We start from the raw sequence: 27279 nt of genomic DNA, 5'->3' as shown, positions 1-27279 counted from the left end.
GACATGTTAATAGAAGAATATATTATGTGTTTGAATGAAATATGACATTTTGCTCATTAATTAGGAGAGACCTCTAAATGTCACTGATGTGAGGAACTTATATCAGGGTGAAGCCATTAGGTTATGAGACTCATTCTGCTGAAATGAAGCAGCCCTTGACATTGTAGATGTTAAATGCAGAGAAGGCAGCTTCTGTGAAGATGGAGTTGGGTGAGTGGTCACATTTACCACTGGGTCTCTGATACAGCAGTTGAGGCAGGTATAGACCTCACACTAGAGAATGACATGGTGACAAAATTCATCACTGTCCCTATCGCCGCGGATAACCGCAGGAAACCGGATATTTCATTCTTTAGTCTATCTCAATCTCAGTCCTACACCACCATTCTTCAATGCTAGGCTTGAGGGTCAACGAATGTGGCCATTCATACTCTGATTCTTCCCTCTCTCCTTAAAGAATGACATGGAGATGGTTTCCTGCGGTTATCCACGGGGACGGGAACAGGGATGAATTCTGTCACCCCGTCATTCTCTACCTCACACCAACAGAGCAATCACACAAGAGTCACTTCCCGATATTCCTTTAAAAACAAGCTTGCTGCATCTTTTGCACCATAGTGTTCCTGCTCCTTGGAGCAAGATCCAGTCCGGGGTGACTTGAGCATTATGAAAAGTGACTCTTTCTTTCATACCGTATTCTTGTTTGAGAAATGTTTGTCCCCCTTTTATCAAGGTTGGTGGTTAGTTTTCATTTTATTTAAGCTGATTAAGTGGCGCACTGATGGTTGTGTTGAGTGCACCTATATCTGTGATTAGGATAACAGGCCATCTTTTCATGAGTGGTTCTGTAAATAGAAATATAGTAAGGACTTTGCATATAGTCATACAATCTGGCACCTCTGCACAGCAGTCCTTGCCTTGTTTCGATTTTTAGTCTTTTGCATTGTTGCAGGACCAAAATATAGATATTTTATGTTTAACAGAGACTTGGCAGAAAGATGACAAAGAAGCCTAGGGGCTCACTTTCAAAAAAGATAGAGGTCCAAAGGACAGCATAAACAAACATTTGGATGTCTTACTAGTCAAAACGTCCAAGTGGGCATTCCCAAAACAGACATTCTAGATGTCTTTCTGGTCATTTTCTCTCCAGTGCTTCTAAATCTTAAATGTGTGTGTGTGTGTGTGGGGGGGGGGGGGTTAAAGGCATATTTTGGGCAGGCTTAAGACTTGGATGCTTTGCAGGAATGATCAAACTTTTAACAAAACATTTGGGGTACCATTTAGACATTTGTGGCTAGACCTGTAATAAGGATCAAAAAAGTGCCCAAATTGACCAGATGACCACTGAAGGGATTAAGGCATGACCCCCCCCCCTCCCTGTTACTCCCCCGGTGGCCACCAACCCCCTCCGACCACCCAAATATGTGCTCCAACAACTTCTCCTAAGGCCGGCGCTGGTGTCTAGAACTTCTTCCTGCCAGCAGCAGCAATGTTCATAATTCACTGCTCTAGATGGGTCTGCCTACTTCCTGTTTCTGTGAAGGCAGGAGCTGGCAGAGAGGAAGACCCGACGCTGACAAGAGCAGTGAATTATGAACCATGGTCAATAAGGGCCTTAGGCCCCTCCCTGGTGCATCCCAGAATGCACCGGGAAGGGGAAGGCCCACCATTTTGTAGTGGCTGGCCTGCCAGCAGGAAGGAGTGGGCATTCCTCTTGCCAGCCATCACATAAAAGTATGGGGGTGTTCATGAGTGGCAGGGGGAACTTGGGGGTGTTGGGGTGGAGTCAGGGAGTGTAAGGTAGATGTTGGGGTGTCAGGGAGTGTCAATTAGTGTTGGGGTGGAGTCGGAGACTAGTGAGATTCAGGGTATGATGGGGCCAGTGGCAGGAGGGAGTGGGCATCTCTCCTGCCAGGGGATGCCTAAAGGGGTGGCGTCAGGAGGGATTGAGCATCCCTCCTGCCTTGGACTGTGGCAGGAGGGTTCGCCGTTGCACCAGGAGGAATTGGGTACTCCTCCTGCCGTGGACAGTTGGGGTGGCTTCGGGGGTTCTGGGAGGAGAGAGTGGGCATCCCTCTTGCCAGCTCACTTCATGGGGGGACGGGTTCCCTGCTGCAGCCGCTAAACTGATCACGGCAGGGAGATTCCTTTGTCACGATTAGCTCAGCGGCAATGCAATTCTCTAACCAGCACCTGTGACATGGATGCCGGTTAGAAAACAGGGTGCTTATAAGGAGTTAGGCGTCTGTCTGTTAGGATAGACATGATTTTCTATAGGATGCTCATGTGCGATTCTCAAAAACCATGTAGGTGGCTGCTGAGACCGGGTGTCCTATACAGAATCAGGTCTTTAGTGCTCATGTGCTAACCACGTGTTAATCGCATGGAGGGGCATAATCAAAAGATAAGTCCGTTTTGGGCCTAAGTCGCTAGTTGCCCAAAGTCAGGCATGGAATAAGTCCATTTTTGAAAAATACATCCAAAATATTTTGGGGGAAAAATCGTCTAACTGTACGTCCAGCTGTCTGATCGTCTAGACCGCTAAGTCATCTATCCTTATACCCCATTTTCATCCTAAAAATTTTCCAAGTCAAAAATGCCTAGAAAACGACCTTTTGGACATGGACGAGGTCAGCAAAGTAATGGACTAGACACCCAAACATTGCACCAGAGTAGTGGGGTACCTTAAAGGGCACTGCTGTGAACTTCACTAAAAGGTTGCCACATACACATCTCACTACAACAACCTTATAGGTCATGGTGAGCCCCCCAAAACACCCCCTAGAACCTACCCTACTAGACCCACCTGTCTACCACCCCAATAGCCCTTATGGCTGCAGGTGCCACTTATATGGCAGTACATAAAGGTTTTGGGGGTGCACGTTTCACCATACATGCAGTGGTTAGAGTGGCTTATGGTTCACTTATGGTTAGAGTCGTCTCCATGGTTCACTAGCCCACCCCCAGACCACTTAAGTCACCTCTGTGCAGCTCTATTTGGCTTTCTATGCCAGGCTGCCAGGTGCTGATGTTCTGGAAGCAGATATGTGAGTTTTTATTATGAATTTTATGGCCGGGGGGGGGGGGGGGTCAGTGATCATTGAGGGAGTGTGTAGGGGTCTGTAATTTGTCCCTACAGTGGCTATCTGGTCACTTTGGAAACCTTCTTGTAACTTAGACCTGGTTTTAAATGGCTTAAGTCACAACGTCCAAGTTCTGTATAGGCAGTGTTGTTAAACTTTCAGTTATGCATGCAGTACGACTAAGTTTAGGATGGCCCATGTCCCGCCCAAATCTCGCCCTCACCACTCCTTCTAAAATGCCCCTTTTAGTTCTGGGCGTACTGCAGCACTGTGAAAGCCTAAGTCATTTTTAGATATGTCTAAAATCCAGTTCGATTATCGGCACTGGGACAACTTGTCTCACTGATCGTCTAAGTGCCGATTTTGGGTGGTTTTTAGACGTATTTCCAAATCGATTATGTGCCCCTTAGCATGTGGTAATGTAGCTGTGATAAATGATTAGCACAGAACACACCCACTTTCCACCCCCAGAACTACCCCAGGGTTAAAATATAAATCCTATTTTTTTAGGATACCTCAACTCACCGTGCAGTAAGGCATTATCAGCTGCACTAAGACCCCCTTTTATCAAGCTGCATTAGGGTTTTTTTTATTGCCGGCCACTGCGGTAAAAGTTCTAACACTAATAGGAATTCTATTATCATTGGAGATTTTATCACAATGGCCAGCGATAAAAATCCCTAATGTGGTTTAATAAAGTGGGCCCAAATGTGTGTTATTGCTTGCTGTATTGGTATAGGTATTGCTGTATTTTCCCACGTTCTGTTAAGAGATTAATATTGATTACTTGTCTTAGGCATTAAGTTTAAAGAAAAACCCTTTTCAAGTATACATATTTATTAAGAAAATGTATTGGAGTAAGGGGCCAGGTAGAAAAATAGTAACATTTAAGCAAATAGGTTAAAACCTTCTGCACATAAGACTTGGACAGATCTATTATTAACCTTCATTCTGTTGCGCCAAGCCACACTGCGTTGATAGCATTATTTATTTATTCCTCAGATCCATTTCAAGACATTATAAACTGACATTCAAAGCCTTACGTGATCTTGGCCCTTCTTACCTGAAACATTGCTTCTCATGTTACGCTTCATCCAGATGGCTTAGATCTAGAGAGGCAGCATTCCTTCACTTGTCTTCATCCACAGGGAGCATGGAAGAAAGCTTTCACATCCACGGCTCCCAGTTTATGGAATACCCTCCCCAAAAAAGCACAGGTAACAAAAGATGATCTGGGACATCAGTGTTTACATCAGTTTGCTCACTGGTTTGTTTTCTTTTGAAATTAATTTTTCTAACTCCTATGTCTAAATAGTTTTAAGATGGTTAACTGTAATAGAAACTGCTGTGAAAAGATTTTGCATTTCTTTACTAATAGTTTGTTATATTTATGAATGCTCTAAATCTATGTTTGCATTTTATACTTTTGCATTCTTTTTTAAGGCTTTGACTAATTAGGTTTTCTTGGAAAAATATATTTTGTGTGATTGTCTTTCCTAATATAATAATTTTACCACTTTTACTTAAAGTTTTATTGTCTTTTTAGCTAATATGCTATATTCTCATTTTAATATTGTACTTCGCTGATTGTCCAGTTTTTCTCTCTTGTGTAAACCGCCTAGAATTCTTTTGATTGTGGCGGTATACAAAAATAAAGTTATGTCATGAATCAGAGATAAATGTGAATAAATAAATGTTTACTTCTAGATAATATTTTACAACATATGTAACTGGATCAATGGAATTGGAATTAGCATCAGTGATTCAAAATAGGTTATTAATATTCTCTGAAATTTTAAACTAAAGTGGGGTTTGTTTTTAGGGCACCTATGAGAATAGCTTGTGCTCAGGCTTTACGCTTTTCACTGGGTTAATTTATGTAACAAGATTTTATGCATGCATTTTGTTTAATATTTTGGGTATAATTTTCAACAATTTTTATCACGCAGAGCAAATAGATAAATAAAAATCTCATAAGTGTGTCAGTGTTGTAGTCATGACTTGAAAATTTTTAATAGCATCAAAATTTGGAGTTTCATGCATAAGTCACATGCAAGATAAATACTTTTTTAATAGTGATTGCTGCCAATTTTTTTTTTTTCTGCATTAATAATGTTTTCAGTTTTCCACATTTTTTTTCATTTGAATTAGCTACATGAAGTCTTAAGGGAGTAACATTTAAAATGATGCAGATAAAAACCAGAAAGGTAGTTAGGGCTGTACCTGCTTCTTCATGTAGCCCCCTCCTCCATTTTGTTTTTAGAGTTATAATGGAGAATGACACGGGGACAATTTTTCACCATCCCCGCGGGAACTCATTTTCCCATCCCCACAAGTTCTTTTCCTGTCCCTGCCCCATTCCCTCAAGCTCTGTCCTCATCTGCACAAGCCTCAAACACTTTAAAATCATGTGTTTAAGGTTTGTGCGGTTAAGGCAGAATTTACAGGAATGGGGCAGAGAAAGCAAAAGTGGCAAAACTTGCAGGAACAGGATGGGGAAAATTTGTCCCCGTGTCATTCTCTAAGTTTGTAACTGCCACTTTGTGCAAGTTACTCCTGCCTATGCTATGAGTAAAAATGTTTTATACTTTTATTCCATCCTCTTGCCATATACATGGGGTATTTTTAACCCTTTTACAAAAGCACAGAGCAATTTTTAGCACCGGCCATGGTGGTAACAGTTCCGATGCTCATACAATTCCTATGAGCGTCAGAGCTGTTACCGCCATGGCTGGCGCTAAAAACCGCACTACGCTTTTGTAAAAGGGGGGAGGGAGAATTAGGTAGGGCCTTTCATTAACCAGCCCTTATACTCTTAAATGCTTACCATTGCATAATTCTGTAGGTTGGCCCAGATATGGTATTAAAAACTTAGATAAATTAAGGAATGAGACGCAGATGTGGACAAATGCAAAGTGAAGAATAACTGAAATCACAGTTACCGGATGCTAGGGTCCACCTTGGGGGTTAGCACCCAAGAAAGGGAACTGGGTGTCATTGTAGACAATACGATGAAACCTTTTGCACGATGTGCGGTAGCGGCCAAAAAAGCAAACACAATGCTAGGAATTATTTTTAAAAAGGGATGGTTAACAAGACTAAGCATATTATAATGCCTCTGTATCACTCCACGTTGTGATCTCACCTGGAGTATTACATTCAATTCTGGTCTCCTTATCTCAAGAAAGATATAGCAGCCCTAAAAAAGGTTCAAAGAAGAGCAACCGGGATGATAAAGGGAATGGAACTCCTCTCATATGAGGAAAGACTAAAATGGTTAAGGCTCTTCAGCTTGGAAAAGGTTGAGGGGAGATCTGATTGAAGTCTACAAATTCCCGAGTGGAGTAGAACAAGTAGATTGATTTTTCACTCTGTCTAAAATGACAAAGACTAGGGGACATTTGATGAAATTGCAGGGACATACTTTTAAAACCAATAGGAGGAAATATTTTTTCACTCACAGAATAGTTAAGCTCTGAAACGCGTTGCCAGAGCTTTGTGGTAAAAGCGGATAGCATAGCTGGTTTTAAGAAAGTTTTGGACAAATTCCTAGAGGAAAAGCCCATTGTTATTAAGACATGGGGGGAAGCCTCTGCTTGCCCTGGATCGGTAGCATGGAATGTTGCTACTCTTTGGGTTTTGGCCAGGTACTAGTGACCTAGATTGGCCACTGTGAGAATAGGTACTGGGCTTGATGGACCATTGGTCTGACCCAGTAAGGCTATTCTTATGTTCAGATTCCTCCAGAGGAAATCTATTGGTATCTTTAGTTTGCTGGTGGTAGTAGAACATGACCAAAAAGCAGTGATTCCAAAACCAAATATCAAATACACAAAAAAAATGGAATGAAACAAAAATTAACTTTGTCAATTCAATTGCACTGATAGATCCTAAATGGAAGACGGCAGACCGTATTGCTGCGTCTCATAATAGCCAAAGGCTATTGACAAATGCAATGTTATGGTTTCAATCATTGGTCCGCCTCCATCCTTTTTATATGAATGCAATAATTCATTAAGTGCTATAATTGATATTTTTTAAAAAAATTTCAGTAAATTTTATGTTATATGAATGGATTATAAAATTTACTGAAAATTTTTTTTTAAATATCAATTAAAGCACTTAATGAATTATTGCATTCATATAAAAAGGATGGAGGCGGGCCAATGATTGAAACCATAACATTGCATTTGAACTTGTACTAAGGTCCCTTTTATCAACTTGCACTAGAGCAGGGGTAGGCAATTCCGGTCCTTGAGAGCCGGAGCCAGGTCAGGTTTTCAGGATATCTAAAATAAATATGTATGAGATGGTTTTTTATGCACTGCCTCCTTGAGATGCAAATCTATCTCATGAATATTTATTGTGGATATCCTGAAAACCTGGCCTGGTTCCGGCTCTCGAGGACCGGAATTACATACCCCTGCACTAGAGATTTTTGATGTAAGTCGGCACAGTAAATGCTCTAACGCTCGTAGAATTCCTATGTCAGAACACTTACCTTGCCGGCACATGATAAAACCTCTAGTGCAGGGGTATGTAATTCCGGTCCTCGAGAGCCGGAACCAGGCCAGGTTTTCAGGATATCCACAATAAATATTCATGAGATAGATTTGCATCTCAAGGAGGCAGTGCATAAAAAACCATCAGCTTGAGTACCTGAATGTAAACCACTTAGGCTATAAGTGGTATATAAATACTTAAATAAATAAATAAAATTCATGTTCACTAAAACCATTTTATACATTTTTCCAGCTATTAAGTTCACAAGAACACAGCCCACCTTCAGCCTGTTCCACCTATTATAAAGTGCTGCGTTCCTGGCCCCGTTGAAGTTAAACATAATGAAAAAGCCATGGGCTGCAACGTGACTGACCTTCAACCTATCACCAACTACAGTCCGCAAGTGGTGATTTATAATTCTGTAGGAAGCGGCACGCCCACTGAATGGATGAGCATCACCACTCATAAAGGGAGTAAGTACTGTTTCTATGCTAGAGAGGTGATGGAGACACTAAGGAGGTAATTTCATAAACATTTTTCATGCGTAAAATCCGGTTTTACAATCATATAAGACTTTTTATAAAATTACAAGGGATAGTCAGACAAAAAAAAAAAAATTCATGTCATTGTTTGTTTTTCTGAGTGCTTTGTATTTTTTCCAGAATGAATCTAACCTAATTTAACAATTTATGAGTCACTCTAAGCCTAACTAGGTTCAAGGCGACATACAATTCAAGAGATATGCAAAAAGAAAGGAAGAGTGTAGCATTATGGGGGAGACAGAGAAAAATACAAAGGACTGTGGCTGTTATAAGGGAAGTATAGAGAAGACTTTAGAGGTACAGTTTATACGGATTGAAGCGATGTTCATCGCTGTTGAGCATACTACACTTCTCCCTCCATATTCACGGTTTCCGTATCTGCGGTTTCACTTATTCGTGATTTTTCAGCTGCTGACTCCGCCCCCCCAAAATTACCTAATCACTAAAGTGCTTGTTCCTTTTACAGCTCTGGGTAAAGAATCGCTGTTGCAAAGGCGTCTTAGATTGGGAACGGGGGGCGCTGAGCTGGGAAGAGCTGCAACCCCGGCCCCAGAAAGACAGAGGTATGTGACGGGCTGACATGACTCTTATTGGGAGGAGGGGAAGGGAAGCTTCGGTTCGGTTAGCCGGAGGAGGGGAATGTGTTGCAGGTCTGAACGGCACTTAGTGCTAGAAGGGACGTGATGGACTTTTTTACGGGGGCAGAGGACGGCAGTACCCCTCACTACAGTAAAACCCAGCCACTTGCAGTATTTTCCCATGGATCGGTTCTTTTGTGCTCCCAATAATCGGAGGTGCCTTCCTACTTCCTCAATCACACCGTAATAGCACTCCCTATGCTATAGATCCCGTTAATAATATTGGATTGGGGGGGTCACGTGATGACGTTGAGCTGAGCGGCGGCTCCTTGCTCGTGCTCCGACCCTCTCGCGCTTTAATCTTCGCTTTTTAAAGCCATCCTGCTCTGCCTTTATCTTTCTTCGGTGCAGGGCGGAGCGGAACGCTGTGGGGAACTAGCGGCTGCTCCGGCGGCTCTCTGCAGCAGCTTTCGGGCAAGTTATGCCCGTTAAGACCCCGCGGCTGATTCGGGCTCAGCGTGTGCATGGGGCTCCCAAGATGGCGTCCGGAACTGCGACCCCGCCGAGAGTGCTACTCCAGGACGACGCGGTCAAGGAGTTGACCCGGACCATCTCTGCGGCGATAGATGAACGGCTCACTAAGCTCCAGGCAACTGTGGAGGATGTGCGGGATTGCCTGGAGTGACACGGTCAGCGACTTCAGACCGCGGAGACCCGCATAGCTGCCCAGGAGGATCGTTCTGGGGCGTTGGAGATACAGGTTCGGGCCCTGCAGGCTCAGTGCGTGACCCTCCACGAGCGGCTTGAGGACCAGGAGAACTGCGGCTGCCGCAACAATATTCGACTGGTGGGCCTGGCGGAAAACATCCGAGACGCTGAGCTGCGCGAGTTGGTGGAGAGGTGGCTGCCTGGAGCGGTGGGTTTTACCCCAGAAGGATCGCGCACCTTGGTGGAGAGGGTGCATCGCCTGGGCCAGCATCGAAAGGGCGCGGGCAGGCCTCGACCTGTTATTGCCAGGTATCTGAACTTTGCTGACAAGGCCCAGGTCATGGCTCTGTACAGAAAAAAGGGCACGCTGGAGCATGAGGGCGTCAAGATCCTACTTTTCAATGACTACTCCGCTGAAGTGGCTGCTCGCTGGCGCGCCCTGGCGCCTTATTGCACCGAGCTCCGCAACAGAGGCCTACGATTCGTGGTGCAATATCCCGCACGGGTCCGGGTCTTTGAGGCCGGGGGACCGAAGACTTGTGAGGACGTGGAGGCGCTACAGGCTTACATCAGATCTTTGGCGCCTAAACCTCCGGAGCCCTGAGAAGATCTGCTTCGTTTCCCTAAGACTCTCTTCAGCTTTTGTCTCTCTGGTGACTAGACCTGGGGCTGGATAGCCTTGAACCTTTGCCATATGTTTCACTTTTGGGGGGGCTCTAGGACTCCAGGGCCAGCCTTGTTTTTCTTTTATGTCAGGTTCATGGCTGCCCTGATGGCTGTTTTTGGAGTGTAATATCCTGTTGTACCTGCTGCTACTCCCGCTTTGACACCAGATCAGGACTTATCCATCCGGATCCCTGGACTAGGATGCTGTTAAATTTTTTTTCTTTTTTTGCACACAGGGATCCTGGACTCTGGACTTTGGGTGTCTGGTACTTCGAACTTCGCCCCTTGTTTTGTTTGCTTTGTTTTTTTGTTGCGTTTGGACATGTTTGTGCTGGGAGGTTTGCTGTTGGGGGTGGGGTGGTTTCTGAGGCTTTCTGGGTCTTTTTGCGTGAGGGGGTTGGGGGGAGCTTTCAGTACTATGTTTTTACTGTGGGGGGAGGGAATGGCTGGGGTGCTGGTTGGGTATGGGTGGGAGGAGCGGGAGGGTGAACGGATGGGGTATTGTATGTTTGGTGGGCTGTGGATTGTTTATGTGGGGTGTGCTTGGGTGTGCATGTTTGCGTGGTGTGGAAATGGGGTGGGGAGGGGGGGCTTGGCTGTGGGGGGGCTGTCTTCTAGTTCAGTGGAGGGTATGGGGCTCTATTGCTTGTTCTTGGGGGTTTGGCTGGGAGACCCTCAGGGATTGTGTGATGTTTCACTGGGACGGTGCATTGGTGCTGGGTACTTCCCATGGCTATGGCTGACTTGGTGTGTCTTACGCTGAACGTGGCAGGCATCAACTCTCCTGTGAAGCGCACCAAGGTCCTGTCGTTCTTGAAGAAGGAAAAAGTCTCTGTGGCTTTTCTACAGGAGACTCACCTCACGGCCTGCGAACATCAGAAGTTGCAGCGTGACTGGGTGGGGGAAGTGGTGGCGTCCTCTTATTCGTCTAGGCAGAGGGGGGTGGCTATTCTCCTCCATAAGGCGGTGGTGGCGGTCACCCACAGGGTTATCCGGGACCCTCAGGGCCGCTTTGTCATTTGGGCGGGGACTTTGTATGATAGACCTGTGGTGCTCTGCAATGTTTACGCTCCTAATGTCTACTCTCCCTCTTTCTTCTCCACTCTAGTGGCCCACTTGATAGCATTACCGAATTATGAACTCCTGGTGGGCGGGGATTTCAACATCACTAGCGATCCCTCCATTGATTGTAAGCCTCCGAGACCAGTGGCGGCGGATAATGAGCGTAGGGGGGTGAACTTCCTGATGGGAGAGCTGGACCTCCAGGATGTGTGAAGGGTTTACCACCCGGGGGAGGTGGACTTCACCTTTTTTTCAGGGGTTCATCACTGTCACTCCCGTCTGGACTACTTTTTACTCCCCTCTCGCTCCATTGGTGCGCACCCACATATTGGATGTTCCTTTCAGTGATCATGCTGCTGTGGCATTGACTCTCAAGTGGGGGAGCGGCTCTCTGGTTGATCGCATTTGGCGCTTTAATCCCTCCTTATATCTAGATGAGGAATTTCACACCTATCTCATCGAGGAATGGTCTAAGTATAAGCAGACGAATGAAGGGACTGAGGTCTCGGACACCGTATTCTGGGAAGCAGCGAAGGCTTACCTCCGTGGTTGTATAATAGCCTACTCTATTCGCAAGCGTAAGCTCCGGGATGCTGAACTTACGTCGTTGGCGAAACAAATGAGGGAATGCCGGTTATATCATCTACGGCACAGTTCTGAGGAAGCTCGACAGTCGTATCTCCGTCTGCGTAAACAAATTGACGCCATTCTTTCTGCACGGGCTTTAACTCACCTTGATGTGTACAAGTTTCAACTTTATAGGTGGGGCAACCGGGCGGGGAAGCTCCTGGCCAACCTGGTTCGCCCACATCGTCGTGCAGCGCGCATTTCCCATATTCGGGACTCCTCAAACGTGTCGCATCGGACGGAGACGGCTATCCAGTCCCAATTTGTACGTTTTTACAGCGACTTATATAGCGCGGGCGTATATGATACTGAGGCTCGGGACCTTTTCTTTCGAGACTTGAATCTTCCATTTGTCTCGGAGGCGCACCGTGACTTACTCAATGCCCCTATTACTTGTCGGGAGATCTCCACGGCTATCTGACGGTTGAAACTAGCTAAGGCTGCAGGACCGGACGGCATGGGGCCTGAGTTTTATAAGATCTTACAACACCATGTGGGCCCTGCCTTATGCGCCATGTTTGGTGATTTGCAGGCCTTGGATAGAATTCTCCCGGAGCAGAACCATGCTCACGTCGTGGTGCTTCCTAAACCGGGCAAGGATCCCACCTTGGTGGGCTCTTACAGACCCATATCCCTGCTTAACCAGGATATGAAACTTCTTACGGCTATCTTGGCTAAGCGCCTGGCTCAGGTTGTCCCTTTGCTTGTACACCCTAACCAGGTGGGTTTTGTGCCTGGTCGTTTTTCCTCGGCTAACATTCTCAAGGCACTGGTGGCTCTGAGGGAGGGCAGGGGACGCCCTGGGGACGATTTGCTGGCTAGTTTAGACGCCGAAAAGGCCTTCGATAAGGTTGTTTGGCCTTACCTTTTCTGGGTCTTGCGCCGCTTTGGCATTACAGGCTCTTTCCTTGAATGGGTGGTCCGTTTGTATACGGCTCTACCGCTCAGCTCCTTATTAATTGCCAGCGCACGGCTCCTTTTCCTTTGCGGAGAGGGACCCGGCAGGGGTGCCCCTTGTCGCCGTTGTTGTTTATACTTTCGCTTGAACCGCTGGCGGCTAAGATCCGAGACGCCCCGGGAGTAGAGGGCATTCAAGTGGGGGCAGAGTTATGCAAGATTACCATGTTTGTGGATGATATGCTGCTCTTTGTCGGTAATGCCCGGGTTTCTATTCCTTGCATAACTTCCTTTATTGACTCTTTTGGGGCTTTTTCCGGACTGTGTATTAATTTCAGTAAGTCTGAGGCGCTCCCTGTTACCTTGCCTTGCGCATCGCGAGCTCTGCCCTCTTTCCCTTTCCGATGGGCGGTGGGAGAGCTTAAATACCTTGGGATCTTTCTTAGCGCTGACTGGGCCGTGGTTTATCGAAGCAACATTGTGAATCGCCTTGCCCAGCTTCGGGTTGCTTGCCATCGATGGGGGGACCTCCCCCTGTCGCTCTTCGGCCGTATAGCCTTAGTAAAAATGGTTCTGCTGCCCAAGATTCTTTACCCTTTACAGATGATTCCCCTGTGGTTGCGGACGAACGAGGAGCGGGCCTATAGGTCCTTTGTTGGCTCTTTTATCTGGCGGAACCGGAGGGCCCGCGTTGGGTTTTGGAGACTCACGCAGAGCAGAGACCGGGGTGGTTTAGCGCTCCCGGATCTCCGGTTATATAATGTGGCGGCTCTGATGTGCTGGGTGCATGAACTCTACACGCTAGGTTACCGATTTGCTCCTCCGAGATTGTTCGATTCTTGGGTGGCCCCGCACTATGCGCTGGCTTGTCTTGACGTCCCTGGGTGGCGGCGCCCCAAGACGGGTTGTAATTCTCTTTGGATGGATCCACTGCGGTGTGCGCTGCTCTGGTGGCGGCGCCGGATTGGGGGGGGACCGCGGGACCACTGGGCTTTTCAATTTGTTAGGGGTAACCCTGCGTTCCCGCCGGGTGTAGGTGGCGCACGAGGCCTGGAGGCCAGCTTTGGCACTGGTTTCTGTTTGGGGCATGTTGACTCCTCACCATCTGTGGATGGGACTTTCCCTCCCCTTGCTGACCTCCGCCGTCACTGGTCTCTCCCTGATATGCCTTTCTTTGCTTATTTACAGCTGCGCCATTTTTATGAGGCCTCTCGGAAATGCGCCCCAACTGGCTATCGTTTCTTGAAGGTGGACCACATCTTTCTCTCTCTCCCTGCCTCTATGAATTCTCTCTCTACTTGGTATAGGATGGCCCGGGCAGAATGACCGGACCCTCGGCTCCTTGGTTTGGCTTCCCAATGGACTGAGGAGCTGGGGGAGCCGGTCGGGGTTGAGATGTTGGTTGCCTGCTTCTCCAGCATCACCAGAGGGGCGCGGAACGTTTCCCTGCAGGAAATACAATTCAAAATACTACACCGCACATATTTTACTAGTGTACGGGGTAGGAGGGCGGGCCTTTGGGGATCTGATCTCTGTGTCAAATGTCAGCGTATGCGTGGCACCCTTGTACACATGTTATTGGAATGTCTGCAGCTGGAAACTTATTGGAATGGGGTGTTGGATTTCTTGGCTCGGGTTGTGCAGCTGCCTTTTCAATGGTCCTATTTACTTATTCTACTGGGGTGTGAGGGGGAGGTGTTAGACCAGGGCCTTAGTTCGGAGCACTGGCGCTTTCTGTATACCGCTCTGATGGTGGCCAAGCTTGGAGTGCTCCGTCTAAGGATGGATGTCAATGCGCCTGAGGTGCTAGGATGGAAGCGCTCCCTACTCGAGGTGGCTCGCTGGGAGCTTCGCATTAGCCCGGAGCCGCTGTCGGCGTCCCGGCGCCTGTACCGCTCTCTATGGGATGCTACCGTATTGGAGGTTGGCTCTCTGTGACTGGATGAGTGTCTTGCCCATATTCACTTTCACTGGACTGGGGGAGGGGGTTCTCTGTTTCTTCGTTTGCTTGGATGGCTGCTAGTGTGTGAGTGTGCGGGTCGGTGTGACTGGGGTATGACTGGAGTTTGGATGTTGTGGTACGCGTGAGCTGGCTGGATATTGGGGGTTTCTTCTCCTGTTTCTCTTGGGGGTTCTGTTCATTACAAAACGTTGAATTGTACTGCTCAGCTTGCTTGCACTTCGTCCTTCTTTCTTATGCGGACTGAGACGGGGTGGCTTTTGATTTGCTTTGCCCTTTTCGGGGCCTCATGGGGTTGGTTTTCCCCTCCTTTGGGGGGGGGGTGCTCCCCTGTTTGCTACGCTGTTTCGTTCACTCCTAGTCCTGTCTGCAATGTATTGTTTTCCCTGGCTGTTCAGTGCTTTTCTGTTTAATAAAAATTATTTCAAACAAAAAAAATAATATTGGATTTAACAGTTTCGTAAAGCTTGAGAATTATGAGAAGCAGCAGCTGTGTTTTCATTTATTTTAATACCAATTTTACTTTTAAAAGTATTTTAAATAGTTTAAGGTAGCCTGATTCCTAAAAATGTTTTTCTCACTTTGTGCCTATTTCCCAAAACCACATATAACTGTTGAAACGTTATTTGCGGTTTCAATACTAAAAACGCTAACTTTTACCAAAAAACGCGAATAACATTTAAAAAGTTATTCGCGGTTTTTCCTTATTCGCGGCTATGTTCCGCCCACATCCATCGCGAATATGGAGGGAGAAGTGTACTGATTGCCAATGAAGTATATTGGCTCAAAAAAAGTTTTTAGTTTCTTCTGAAATCTAAGATAGTAGGGCATCGGGATGCTGTTCCATGTCTTTGTGCCGATGTAGGTGATAAGCGCTTGTATTTAGTTCCTTTTGGTGGTGGAAGGATCAGAAAAGTCAGGGAGGACCAATACAAAATAAAAAAATATATAAATATAAAGGAGAAGTCAAATTTTGGTAATATTATAGAGCAGTGGTTCTCAAACATATCCCGGGGGGGGAGGGGGGAGGAGACTCTCAGCCAGTCAGGCCCTCAAGACATCCCCCATGAACATGCATGAGCAGACCAGATAGATCAAGCTGTTTAAAAAGTTTTATTAGCTGTGAATTAGTTAAAACATAAAATATATTTTAAAACTGTTCACCAGCCTAACATTGCCACGTTTAAATGGCTATGAATTGAACTATTAAAAGTATACAACTCTGTATGGAATGACACTACTCGTTGGGTTTTTGCCAGGTACTAGTGACCTGGATTAGCTAAATGGGCTACTGAGGCTAGATGGATCATTGGTCTGACCAAGTAAAGGCTAATCTTATGTTCTTATGTTCGTACATCAGACAGGTGTGTGTCTGTTACAACAGTTGTTAGCGATTACTCGAGTCCCTGACACAGCCTTGGAGAGGACGAAACATGTCTATTAGAGAATGACACGGGGAAAAAATCTGTCCCCGTCACCGCCCCGTCACCGGCCCACCATCCTCTGCACCGCCCCGTCACCGCCGTTTCCTTCACCGCCCCGTCACCGTCACCGCCATCCCTTTCACCGCCCCGTCACCGCCACAGCCATCCCATTCACCGCCCCGTCACCGTCCCCGCTGCATCCATTTTCCGTTTTCATCCCCTTGGCCCAGAATCCTTTTCCCTTTCACTCCCTCCTTACAGTTTGAGCCGGGAACACGGGTGATCGCACGGTCCTCGCAGCCCCCACCCGCCTGCCCAATCGATCGTACTGATTAGCCAGCTCTCTCCCTTCTCCTCACCTTAGTTTGCAGGCTTTCTTTTTCAGCGACCTGCACGCTTTCCCAAAGAGCCGCACACGCGCGGCTGCTCAGTGTTCAATCTTCTGCTCTGCTGCATCTTCCTGTTTCCGGTTGCGTCAGAGCAGAAGATCGAAACTGAGCAGCGGCGGGTGCGTGGCTCTCTGATAGCGTGCGGGTCGCCGAAAAAGAAAATCTACAAACTAAGGTGAGGAGAAGGGAGAGAGCTGGCTAAACACTAGAATCGATTGGGCAGGCGGGTGTGAGCTGCGGGGACCACGCGATCCTTCATGCCTCACTGCGGGGACAAGACCCATTCACCGCCCCGTGGGCGGTGAATGGCCTTGTCCCCGTCGCCGCAGCAACTGCTAGTTTTCTTCCCCATTTTCGGCGGGTGACCCGCGGCTAAAATGCGGTGGCCGCGGGTAAACCGCCACCGTGTCATTCTCTAATGTCTATGTCAGGCTGGCAGAGAGTATTTTATGTTTTACGGTCTGCTTTGTTTGTTCTGGTTATGTGCCATGTTCAGAATATAATTTAGGCAGGTTACAGACATTTACACACATATGTTCACCCTTACACATGTAAATGTTGGTATTTTGCACACTTGCATGCATAACTCACACAAAAATGTAGGCCTCTACATGTTGTTGTTTTTTAATATAGGAATTTTTTTGACCTCCAAACCTAGGTGACCTCTTATAAATTTACCTCCCGAGAGGTAGCTGGTATCTGGAACACCCATCTTTTTCTTCCACAGTGAAGTAATAGGGATGTGAAAATGAAAACATGTTGCATTAAAGTGTCAATGTGAAGTAAGAGCTTATAAAAAATGTGCTGCATTAAGATGTCAGGAAAGGTAAAAAATGATTATGAGGGGATAAAAGGTTCCAGTACATGAAGTATGAGGAAGCGAAGAATGTTTAAATGACACTTTGTGGTACTTTCTCATTTAGCCTTTTTTGGAAATTTCTTTACACAGTGAAGCTAAAGAGATGTTTAGGGGGGTACTCTGCTAAATAACATGTTTGGGTTTTTTTTTCTTTTGTTGGAAAAGCATCTTAGACGACTTCTTTTGAAACAATCTAATCTGTCTGAAACAATTCATAGATCAATTAGAATGTCTTATCCTCATTGTCATGGTCCAGTGCCAAAAGCATGAGAAATGAACATGTCCTTCGCATATATATAAAGTTGCTTTCCTCTGATATAGTAGTAAGGGACCAGTGCTTGATTACGTACTAATGTACTAGACTACTGATTGATTAAGTCAGAAGAGTGAGTTATCGGACCCTAGTTGACATCTATCAAGTCTATTAAATATCTTTGAAAACAATCTAATGGGTCAGGGAAGAGCCACACGTTAACTGGGTACCAGATGGGCCTGATTCACTTTGTAAGCAGTCTACTGTGGTCTGGGGAAAATCTAACTTCATTCAATGTTTTAGGCTTCGTTGCAATATATATTGATTCGATGTGAAGAATAGCTTCTTAGTTAATGACATTTACTCTATTTTACCTATTAAGTAGAAGCAAATGTAACAGCGTGACTGAGACAATTCATTTAAATCCAGCAGAGAAACCATGTTTTAATTTTTTTTTTTTTTAATGTAGAACTCTTGTGTGATGTGAATACACACATGCTTATCCAGTAGACTGCCAGACTGTGACCACCATTTGTACTTATATTTATTCATAAAACTTGATATATTGCCCGTCAATATTCCCTCTATGGATTGGCTGGGTGCGTGCAATTTTTTTTTTTTTTTTCACTTGAGCAACAAGTTCTAAAAACCAACAATTTTCCAGATTGTCAAGTATTTTGTGAGCAATGCTGCTAGAATGTATGAGCGATTGCTCATATGCTCAGCGTGGAGGGAACATAGCCGCCTGGCCTTGTTGGATCAGTGCGGTTTATAAATGAACAATTATAAACTCAAAAGCAAAAAAAGAACTCCCTTAATGAAACAGGAAAGACCTGATCACATGCATTAAGAACATAAGAACATAAGAAGTTGCCTCCACTGGGTCAGACCAGAGGTCCATCGCGCCCAGCGGTCCGCTCCCGCGGCGGCCCAACAGGCCCCCCGAGAACCGGCATTGCTCCCCTCGAAGGGCCCCCCCTGCGATCAGGCACCCCCCCCCTGCGATTCGGCACCCCTCCTGCCTCGAACCGGCACCCCCCCACCATGATCCGAACCCCCCGACACGATTGGGCACCCCCCCCGACACGATCCGACCCCCCCCGACACGATTGGGCACCCCCAACACGATACGACTTCCCCACTCGACACAATTGGGCACCCCACCACACACAATTGGGCACCCCCCCCCCCCGCCGCTTCTTATCCTCATCTGGGCACTCTAGAAGATCGGACTCCTCGTCTGCTGGGCCTTGAGCATCTGAGCATGCTCAAGGCCTGCGAGTTCACGTTCCCGTTCAGAACGTGAACTCGCAGGCCTTGAGCATGCTCAGATGCTCAAGGCCCAGCAGACGAGGGCTGATCTTCAAGAGTGCCCAGATGAGGGTAAGAAGCGGCGAGGGGGTGCCCAATAGTGTCGGGGGGGGGTCGGATCGTGTCGGGGGGGGGTGCCCAATCGTGGCGGGGGAGTCGGATCGTGGCGGGGGGGGGTGCCGGTTCGAGGCAGGGGGGGGTGCCGGATTGCGGGGGGAGTGCTCATAAATCAAGCTATGCTTGGTTTCCGAGGCACCGATTTTGCAAATGTTTTGCTCGTCTTGCAAAACACTCGCAAACCGGTGCACTCGTAAACCGAGGTACCACTGTATTTACCTCGCCAGCTCATGGTAGAAACCTCTACTGTGGCTTTGTAAAATAAGCCCAACGTTAATAGACATATATGAATTTTTTTGTGCAGAAGTTGCTTAGACAAACAGGTTTTTTTTTTAAATTTTATTTTCAGAACCTGAATACAAATCTTCAATTTCTATTCTAAGTCATTTATTTATAGTCTCTTTGGACTTGAGACACAGCTTCCTTCTGATCAGGCAGCCGAAGGGAGAAGAGTGCCTCTACTGTGCATTGATAACATACTCCAGTTCCCAAGGACTTCAGGCAAGGTTAATTTTCATTCATTCAAGTTACATGGAGCATCTTTACATATTTTTTTAATCTGTAAAACTATTAGGCATAATCCTGGATAACAAGCTCACATACCATCAATAAATTAGTGTTACAGTTCAACAATGTTTTTATAATATAATAATAATAACTTTATTCTTCTAAACTGCCATCACCAGTAGTTCTAGGTGGTTTACACAGAAGAGGAACTGGACAATCAGCGAAGTACAAATAAATACACTAGTCATAAAAACTCCTGAGTTAGGTAAAGAATTTGTCAAACAAAGTAGTCTTAACTAATTTTCAAAAAGAACAATAAAACAAAGCTTGATGGATACATTCATCTAACCAGGACTGCATTTTGCCTGCTTTCATCTTGGAACCACCGTCAATCAACATACTAATACACTCATTAGTTATCTCAAAACTGGATTACTGTAATTCCATATATAAAGGGATCACACAAAAGGAACTGAGAAGACTTCAAATCAAATTGTATTGGTTGCCTGTGGAAGCTCGGGTATTGTTCAAGTTGGGCTGTTTTTGTTACAAGGTTTTATATGGTGCAGCCCCTACTTATCTGGCTAATAGTTTTTCCATAGCTACGCACAAATGCAGTAGAAAAACTCATACTCTGTTCCATTTCCCTCCTGTAAAAGGTTGTAAAAGCAAGGAATTCCTAAATCACTCTTTAGCATCTCAGGCAGCTTCTCATGAAAAAGAATTTCGATCACTGTTGCTCACAGCTGTTTCTTACAGACATTTTAGAAAACAGCTAAAAACCTATCTTTTCTCCAAATACCTGACTAGCTGACTCAATTCAAATATACGATTATGTTTAATGTTTATAATCTTTTGAACACCGCGTAGAACTTTTTGGTAACGTGGTCTATAAGTATAATGTTATGTTATGTTATCATACAAAATAAAACAATAAAACATAATGAAGGCAAAAAAAAAATACGACCATGTAACTCCCATTTCATACAGAATTACATATAAAATACTACTCCTCACATTTAAGACCTTAAAAACAAACTCCCATACACACATCCCGATCACTCAGATCGCAATCCCAACATCTACTTACAATACCTTCTCTTTGCCACATAAACTAAGATACAACCAGATCCTCTATTTTTTTCAGTAACAGCTCCCTCACTCTAGAATTCTATTCCAACTTATATAAGAGAAGAAAACCAATTACACCATTTCAAATCAAAAATAAAAACCTTACTATTCACTGATGCTTTTCAAATCTGGAACCTTATCTTCTGGGCTCACTCAGATAAAAACTAAAAAAAAATTTAATCTTTTGAATACTGCTCAGACAAGGTCTTCCCTCCCTTATGTGCTTCCCTTAAATGTTCTATTTTCCTATATATTTTATGGATTTCCTCCCGTATCCTTCCGTATTGATTATTCATTTGTATTATCAGTTTGTAGATCCACTTTCCTTTTTTTTACTATTTTATATCCTGTACACTGCTTAGAAGTATGATAAGCGGTATAGCAAATTTTAACTATACTAAGGGCTTTTACGAAGGCATGGTAGCGGTTTAACACGTGTAATACCGCATGCTAAACCGCCGGCCGCACTAACCGCTTCCGCCTCCTCTTGAGCAAGCGGTAGTTTTTAGGCTAGAACGGGGGTTAGCGCGTGATGAAAAGTCAGGTGCGCTGAAGGCGCGCCTTCGTAAAAGGAGCCCTAAAAACTAAATATATTTTTATTTTATCAATTTCTTTCATTTTGGGCTTCCAGCTCAAGTAGAACTGGAGTTATCTCTCTATAAGCTTTTATTCATCATTTCTGGGGTTTCCCCTCTCATTCATCCTTCCCTCACTCCTCCACACATACCATTTGATGAGAAGGTGACAAACCAGTATAATTTTATAGTTTATAATATGAGAACCCAGATGTTTGTTAAGTCCTGTCTGGTGGGTGCCAAAATATTTCATTTTTACTTCAAAGGTTTTATATTCTTGGATGGTTTTGAAATTTCTTTATAGTATTCCCACCATAAAGTCATTAATGCAGTACTCTGTTCTAGCAAAATGCTGTCCTACAGAGGTGTCACCCTAGTTAGAACTATAGTTTCTGATGTGGTGTCTGTGTAGATTCCATCTGGTCTTAGGCAACCTTAAGCATCCTCTAGCACAACATCCTTTTTCACATTGTTAGCACTGAGTAACATACACTACATTTCAAGATGAACATAAGCTGGATCCTACTTTCCCCATCAGACTGTCATAGAAATACTACAGCCTCAGCACCCTGAGGTTGTGGGTTCAAATCCTGTGCTGCTCCTTCTGACCCTGGGCAAGTCACTTAATCCCTAATTTTACTAATAAATTATGCCCTATTGGAAACCATAGGAGGGACCTACCTAGACACTACCGGGTCTACCCACTGCACTCATACAAAGACCCACTCATTCACTTAACACACAAAAAACAAGAAAAAAAGGAAAAAAAAAGTGGAGAAAAAGCCTCAGTTTATCTTCATATGGCAAAAAACTCCACTTATAAACAACCATTAAGCAAGGTTCAAAATATATCAGTTCACTTAGCAGTGAGAAACACTATAGTAGCCCTCGTAGGAACCACCTCAAAAAAACCCCTCTAACACGCCAAATTACAAAACTTCAAAACTGGCCAGGCTTGCACTTTTTGGAAGCCTGGAAGACAGCCTGGACACCGTCTGCAGCAAAGTGTTTGTTTGTTTTTTCCTGCTTATCATTAACTGTGTTTGAGGCTCATATATGTGCTGCTTACTTTACACACATTTTTTGAAGTTTTGTAATTTGGCGTGCTAGAGGTTTTTTTGAGGTGGTTCCTACGAGGGCTACTATAGTGTTTCTCACTGCTGAGTGAACTGATACATTTTGGACCTTGCTTAATGGTTGTTAGTAGAACTGAGGCTTTTTCTCTACTTTTTTTCTTTTTTTGTGTGTGTTAAGTGAATGAGTGGGTCTTTGTATGAGTGCAGTGGGTAGACCTGATAGTGTCTAGGTAGGTCCCTCCTATGGTTTCCAATAGGGCATAATTTATTAGTAAAATTGGGAGTTTTGTATGTCCTTCCTGAGATTTTTTTGGGCAAGTCACTTAATCCCCCAGTGCCCCAGGTACATTAGATAGTTTCCAAGTAAATTCGTGTATGTGAACCCACCAGCACAGATAGTGCAAAATGCCCAAATACCTGACTGTAAACCCCTTAGGCTATAAGTGGTATATAAATGCTTAAATAAATAAATAAAATAAAAATAGGTCATCATTTCTGATCTGAAGAAAAATGGTTACCTCTGAAAGCTCATCACAAAATGAAAAAAGTCCAATGAAAAAAGTTATCATCTTATTTCTTTTCTTTGTATTTATGTTTTCAAATAGGAGTAATAATTTGAATGTATTATTGGTTCAGTTAGCGGATGTACTGTATAAGATGCAATTTGTGACATCACAGCCAATATGGAGCAGTCTGGGAGGCTCTTGCAGAAAATAATTTAGCTATTAATTCTCCTCATAGATGGCCCAAATTGCTATATAGATTTTCACCAAAAACAAGTGTCAGTATTGAAAAGCACTTATGCTGTCAGTGTTGATCACATAAATGTTGGGTGGTTATTGTTGTTTTTTTTATATATATAAAAAAATATCTGAGCAACTGAACATATAATTCTGGATATGTAAACCCGTATACATCCAGAATTGTATGACTGAAAAGGGGTGAAGTTTAAAGCATTTCAGCAGTGGTCTTATCAATGGTATAATAAATGCTGGCAACGGTCCAACCTCTCGCCAACAGTAAGGGCACCTGGGTTTTCAGATGGTGGGTTATCATTACTGGTGCCTCAGTGCTAGAACATTAGCTTGAATTACAGACTAGTAGACCTTGTGTTGACTAAGGGCCTACTCTGGAACACACACTTGGGATCTTCGTCAAAGTAACTGATTAGGAGGGCTAATAAGATGGGGACCAGACTCTATGAGGATGGTCATGAGACAGTTAAACCCCTTGAGGTAGGTCATACTCCAGGCACCACAAAATATTAAGAATGGAGGAAATTACTTAGTGGAATGTCAGATAACTAAATGCCCTGCTCAGAATTATAAAAATGGCACTGGACTCCATCTTGTCTGTAAATATAAAGTTTGTGTGAGGAGGAAGTGTACTCAGGCAAAAAGAAGAGGAGTCATCTGGCTTCTAGTGCCATTACTATCATTGAATACATGTAAGAAAGAAAAAATAGTAATCAAAAATGCCTCTAACTTCTCGGTATTTTTTTTCTTAGCCCCAGTGGCTGAATAATGTAATTGAATCATTTTTTCTAATCTGGTTTCTTTTCGCTATTCTTTAATAAGGATATGTTCGTGCAACTCCTGCAGAAAAGAATGGAACAAAGGCTGTGATGAGCACATTTTATACGGAGCTGTGGTTTGTAATATTAATGTGTGTTCTGGGCTTGATCCTCTTGGCCATATTTTTGTCACTAATTCTTCAAAGAAAGCTAAACAAGCAAGCCTGCACAAGAGAAAGGCCTCCTTTAGTCCCGCTTCAGAAGAGGATGGTACCTGTGAGCTTGTACTCACCAAACGAGACTTACTCGGTGAGTCACAATTATGTCATCTTACAAAAGTGATCATTATTTTGTCATCAGTGATTATTTAGATTTATACCTCAAGTTCAAGATATTGAATTAAAGAAGAACAAGCAAATCATTTCACATTTCAAAGCAATTTATCTTGTGATAGCTAGAAATAAATTAAGACTGTAGAATTTTAAATGAGAATGTAGGCTGAGTAAGAACATAAGAACATAAGAATAGCCTTACTGGGTCAGACCAATGGTCTGTCAAGCCCAGTAGCCCGTTCTCACGGTGGCCAATCCAGGTCACTATTACCTGGCCAAAACCCAAGGTGTAGCATATTGGGTATTGGTTCACCAATCAAATCCTGGACTCATGGTGGTTCTTGCAAAGCATCAGGGTTCTTGCCATGCCCTGAAACACACAGTTTGGGGTATTCTTGGTTGTTATTAGAGATATGCATTTGTGTGAAATCTCATAAGAGAAACCTGCCTTTCGCCTCTTCTTTTTTTTTCTTTTTCCTTTTTTACTCTCCTTTTCAAGTTTCAAGTTTTGGGGAGGGGTGGGTGGGGGGTAGGGGCTTCTTTGTCAGGGGGTGGGGGTATGATGGGTCCGGGGAGGACATAAGAGTCCAGTCCTCCGCGGGTGTTTGATGGAAATGTATACCATGGTTGTCATTGCTGTTGTATTTACTGTTGCTTAATAAAATAGATTTGAATATAAAATTTGATTAATCACTTAATCATACTTCAAAGCAGTGCACATAATTAAAAACTTTACAACTTTCATGTAACCCAGACTCGACGTACATGACATATGCTACAAAAGGAAAAAAAAAAGGTAAAGAATACAATAATTAATAGAAAAGGGGACAAATAGGGGGTAAAACTACAGGGAGGGATAAGAAGAGGTGTCAGGAGGGATCAGAGGTTAAAATTAAACGGAGCTAACCAAATCAAAGGAATTAATCAGTCAAAAGCTATCCATGTGAAAATATAAGTATCCCAACAAAGATAAAAAGAACAGGCTTTTCAATAAAGAAAATCACTGAGAATCTATATTTTCACATGGCTAGATGTGTGATATAAGGGGCATATCTGCATTGTACCAACATAAGAACTGCCGCTGCTGGGTCAGCCCCATGGTCCATCGTGCCCAGCAGTCCGCTCACTCGGTGGCCCCCAGGTCAAAGGCCATTGCTCTAAATGAGTCTAGCCTCACATGTATACGTTCAAGTTCAGCAGGAACCTGTCCAACTTTGTCTTGAATCCCTGGAGGGTATTTTCCCCTATAACAGCCTCTGGAAGAGAGTTCTAATTGTCTACCACTCTCTGGGTGAAGAAGAACTTCCTTACGTTTGTATGGAATCTATTCCCTTTTAACTTTAGAGAGTGCCCTCTCGTTCTCCCTACCTTGTAGAGGGTGAACAACCTGTCTTTATCTACTAAGTCTATTCCCTTCAGTATCTTGAAGGGTATTCATGGTGTAATTACTGCAGGAGACTGTCCGACGGACTCTGAGATTGTCAGGTCCACAAAAAAACTGAATTCCTTCCACGTTTCACTTATTATGTTTGATTTTTTGAGTTTATATACACAAGGTTCAAAAGAAGGGTAAAAAGGAGGGGTGAAGGGCAGATTTGTCTTAGGAGACAGTATATGCTAACCCCCCTTTTTTGGGGGTGTTTGAACTCTTTAGTTTGGACATTTGTGTGAAATGACAATGGAAATGTCAACAAAATGTATTATGCCCTCTTGTGCTGTTTTTAACTGAAAAATACAGGACAAATACCTCAGATATGTGCTATTCCTCCTGTCATCAATAATTGAACAACAATGCACATTATTTATCAATAGCACCTCTACAGAAGAAAAGTGCATGCCCTTGAGCAAAACTATCTACTGTACTGTCGCTAAATATGCTGTATAAGCCACCTGCAAACCTAAAGGCTATAGAAGTGATGTACATTCAGATAGAGTAGTTATGTTGGTATTACTGGAGGGCTCACAATTACAAAACAATGGGATAGGGTGAATATGCTGTTTTGGTGGGAGACCCTATGGGGTTCATAATTTTAAAAAAAAGTCTAAAAAGTGTCCTAAATGGCTACTTGGACGATCAAAAAGCCTGATCGTCCAAGTACCCATAATCAAAGCTGGTTTTAGACGTATCTAAAACCAGCTTAGGCCTTTCCCCCGCCACTAAATGCAGAGAGAGAAAAGAGGCGTGTTTAGAGGAGGGGAAAGGGCGGGCGGTGGGCGGGAGGTGGGCTGACCTACACCTAGGCGTGCAGCAGGTATAACCAAAACCTTAGGCAGGTTGCCAAGTCGGCACTTATATGTTTTTGACTTAGACGAAGTCAAAACAGGTCTAAGTGCCGAAAAAGGGGCCGCTGAGCTGATGGTGGTTGCTGCGATCAGCTCAGCGGCCCTAGCAACCTGCCTATCCCCTACAGCAATGATCACGGCAGAAGAAATGCCTCATCTCCCCTACCGCGATGCCATCACTCCTCTACCCGAACTGCTGCAACCCGTGGCAGGAGAGATGCCCTATCTCTCCTGCTGCGGGTTGGGCCCATGTGCCTAAGGCCCCACCCACAGGAGGGGCCTAAGACTTCCGGGCCTATTCTGATTGGCCCAGGCGCCTTAGGCCCCACCTGTGGGCAGGGTTTCAGCCACCTGGGCCAATCCGGCCCCATTATGGAGCCGGCTGGCCTGCCGGATGGGCGGGCTTGGCACCCGTCCATCCAGCCAACATTTCAAAGGTATGGGGGGTGGGATAGGGGGTGGGGGGTCGGAGGGTCAGCGAGGGGTCAGGGTCAGCAGGGAGGGCATTGTTTCGAGGGCAGGAGGGCCTGGGATCCCTCCTGCCCATATTGTAGTGGGGGTGGGGGTAGGGGGTCCGCCTGGGCAGGAGGGGTTGGGCTCCCTCCTGCCCCGATATCATCGGAGGGTCATCGGTGCCGTGGGGCAGGAGGGGTTGGGCTCCCTCCTGCCCTGATATCATCGGGGGGGGGGGGTCATCGGTGCCGCGGGGCAAGAGGGCTTGGGCTCCCTCTTGCCCTGAAATTGTTGGGGAGGTCAGGGGTGTTGCGGGGCAAGAGGGCTTGGGCTCCCTCTTGCCCCGATGTCATCGGGGAGGTTGGGGGTGCCGCGGGGCAAGAGGGCTTGGGATTCCTCTTGCCCCAATATCGTCGGGGAGGTCAGGGGT

At 45.0% G+C, this 27279-nt stretch overlaps 1 protein-coding gene across 1 annotated transcript in view; it reads left to right on the top strand.

Annotated features, from left to right (window-relative positions):
• USH2A (usherin) overlaps positions 1-27279 on the top strand; it is a 45707-nt gene that overhangs the window by 5264 nt on the left and 13164 nt on the right. The window contains exons 2-4 of the mRNA XM_033935807.1: positions 4086-4300; positions 7839-8059; positions 23846-24090. Of these exons, the coding sequence (XP_033791698.1) occupies positions 7939-8059; positions 23846-24090 (366 nt within the window). The 5' untranslated portion in view covers positions 4086-4300; positions 7839-7938. The remainder of the gene's footprint in view (positions 1-4085; positions 4301-7838; positions 8060-23845; positions 24091-27279) is intronic.

This window comes from Geotrypetes seraphini, chromosome 3, assembly GCF_902459505.1.
Source record: "Geotrypetes seraphini chromosome 3, aGeoSer1.1, whole genome shotgun sequence".
NCBI classification, from domain to species: domain Eukaryota; kingdom Metazoa; phylum Chordata; class Amphibia; order Gymnophiona; family Dermophiidae; genus Geotrypetes; species Geotrypetes seraphini.
This window is presented reverse-complemented; position numbering and strand designations above follow the sequence as displayed.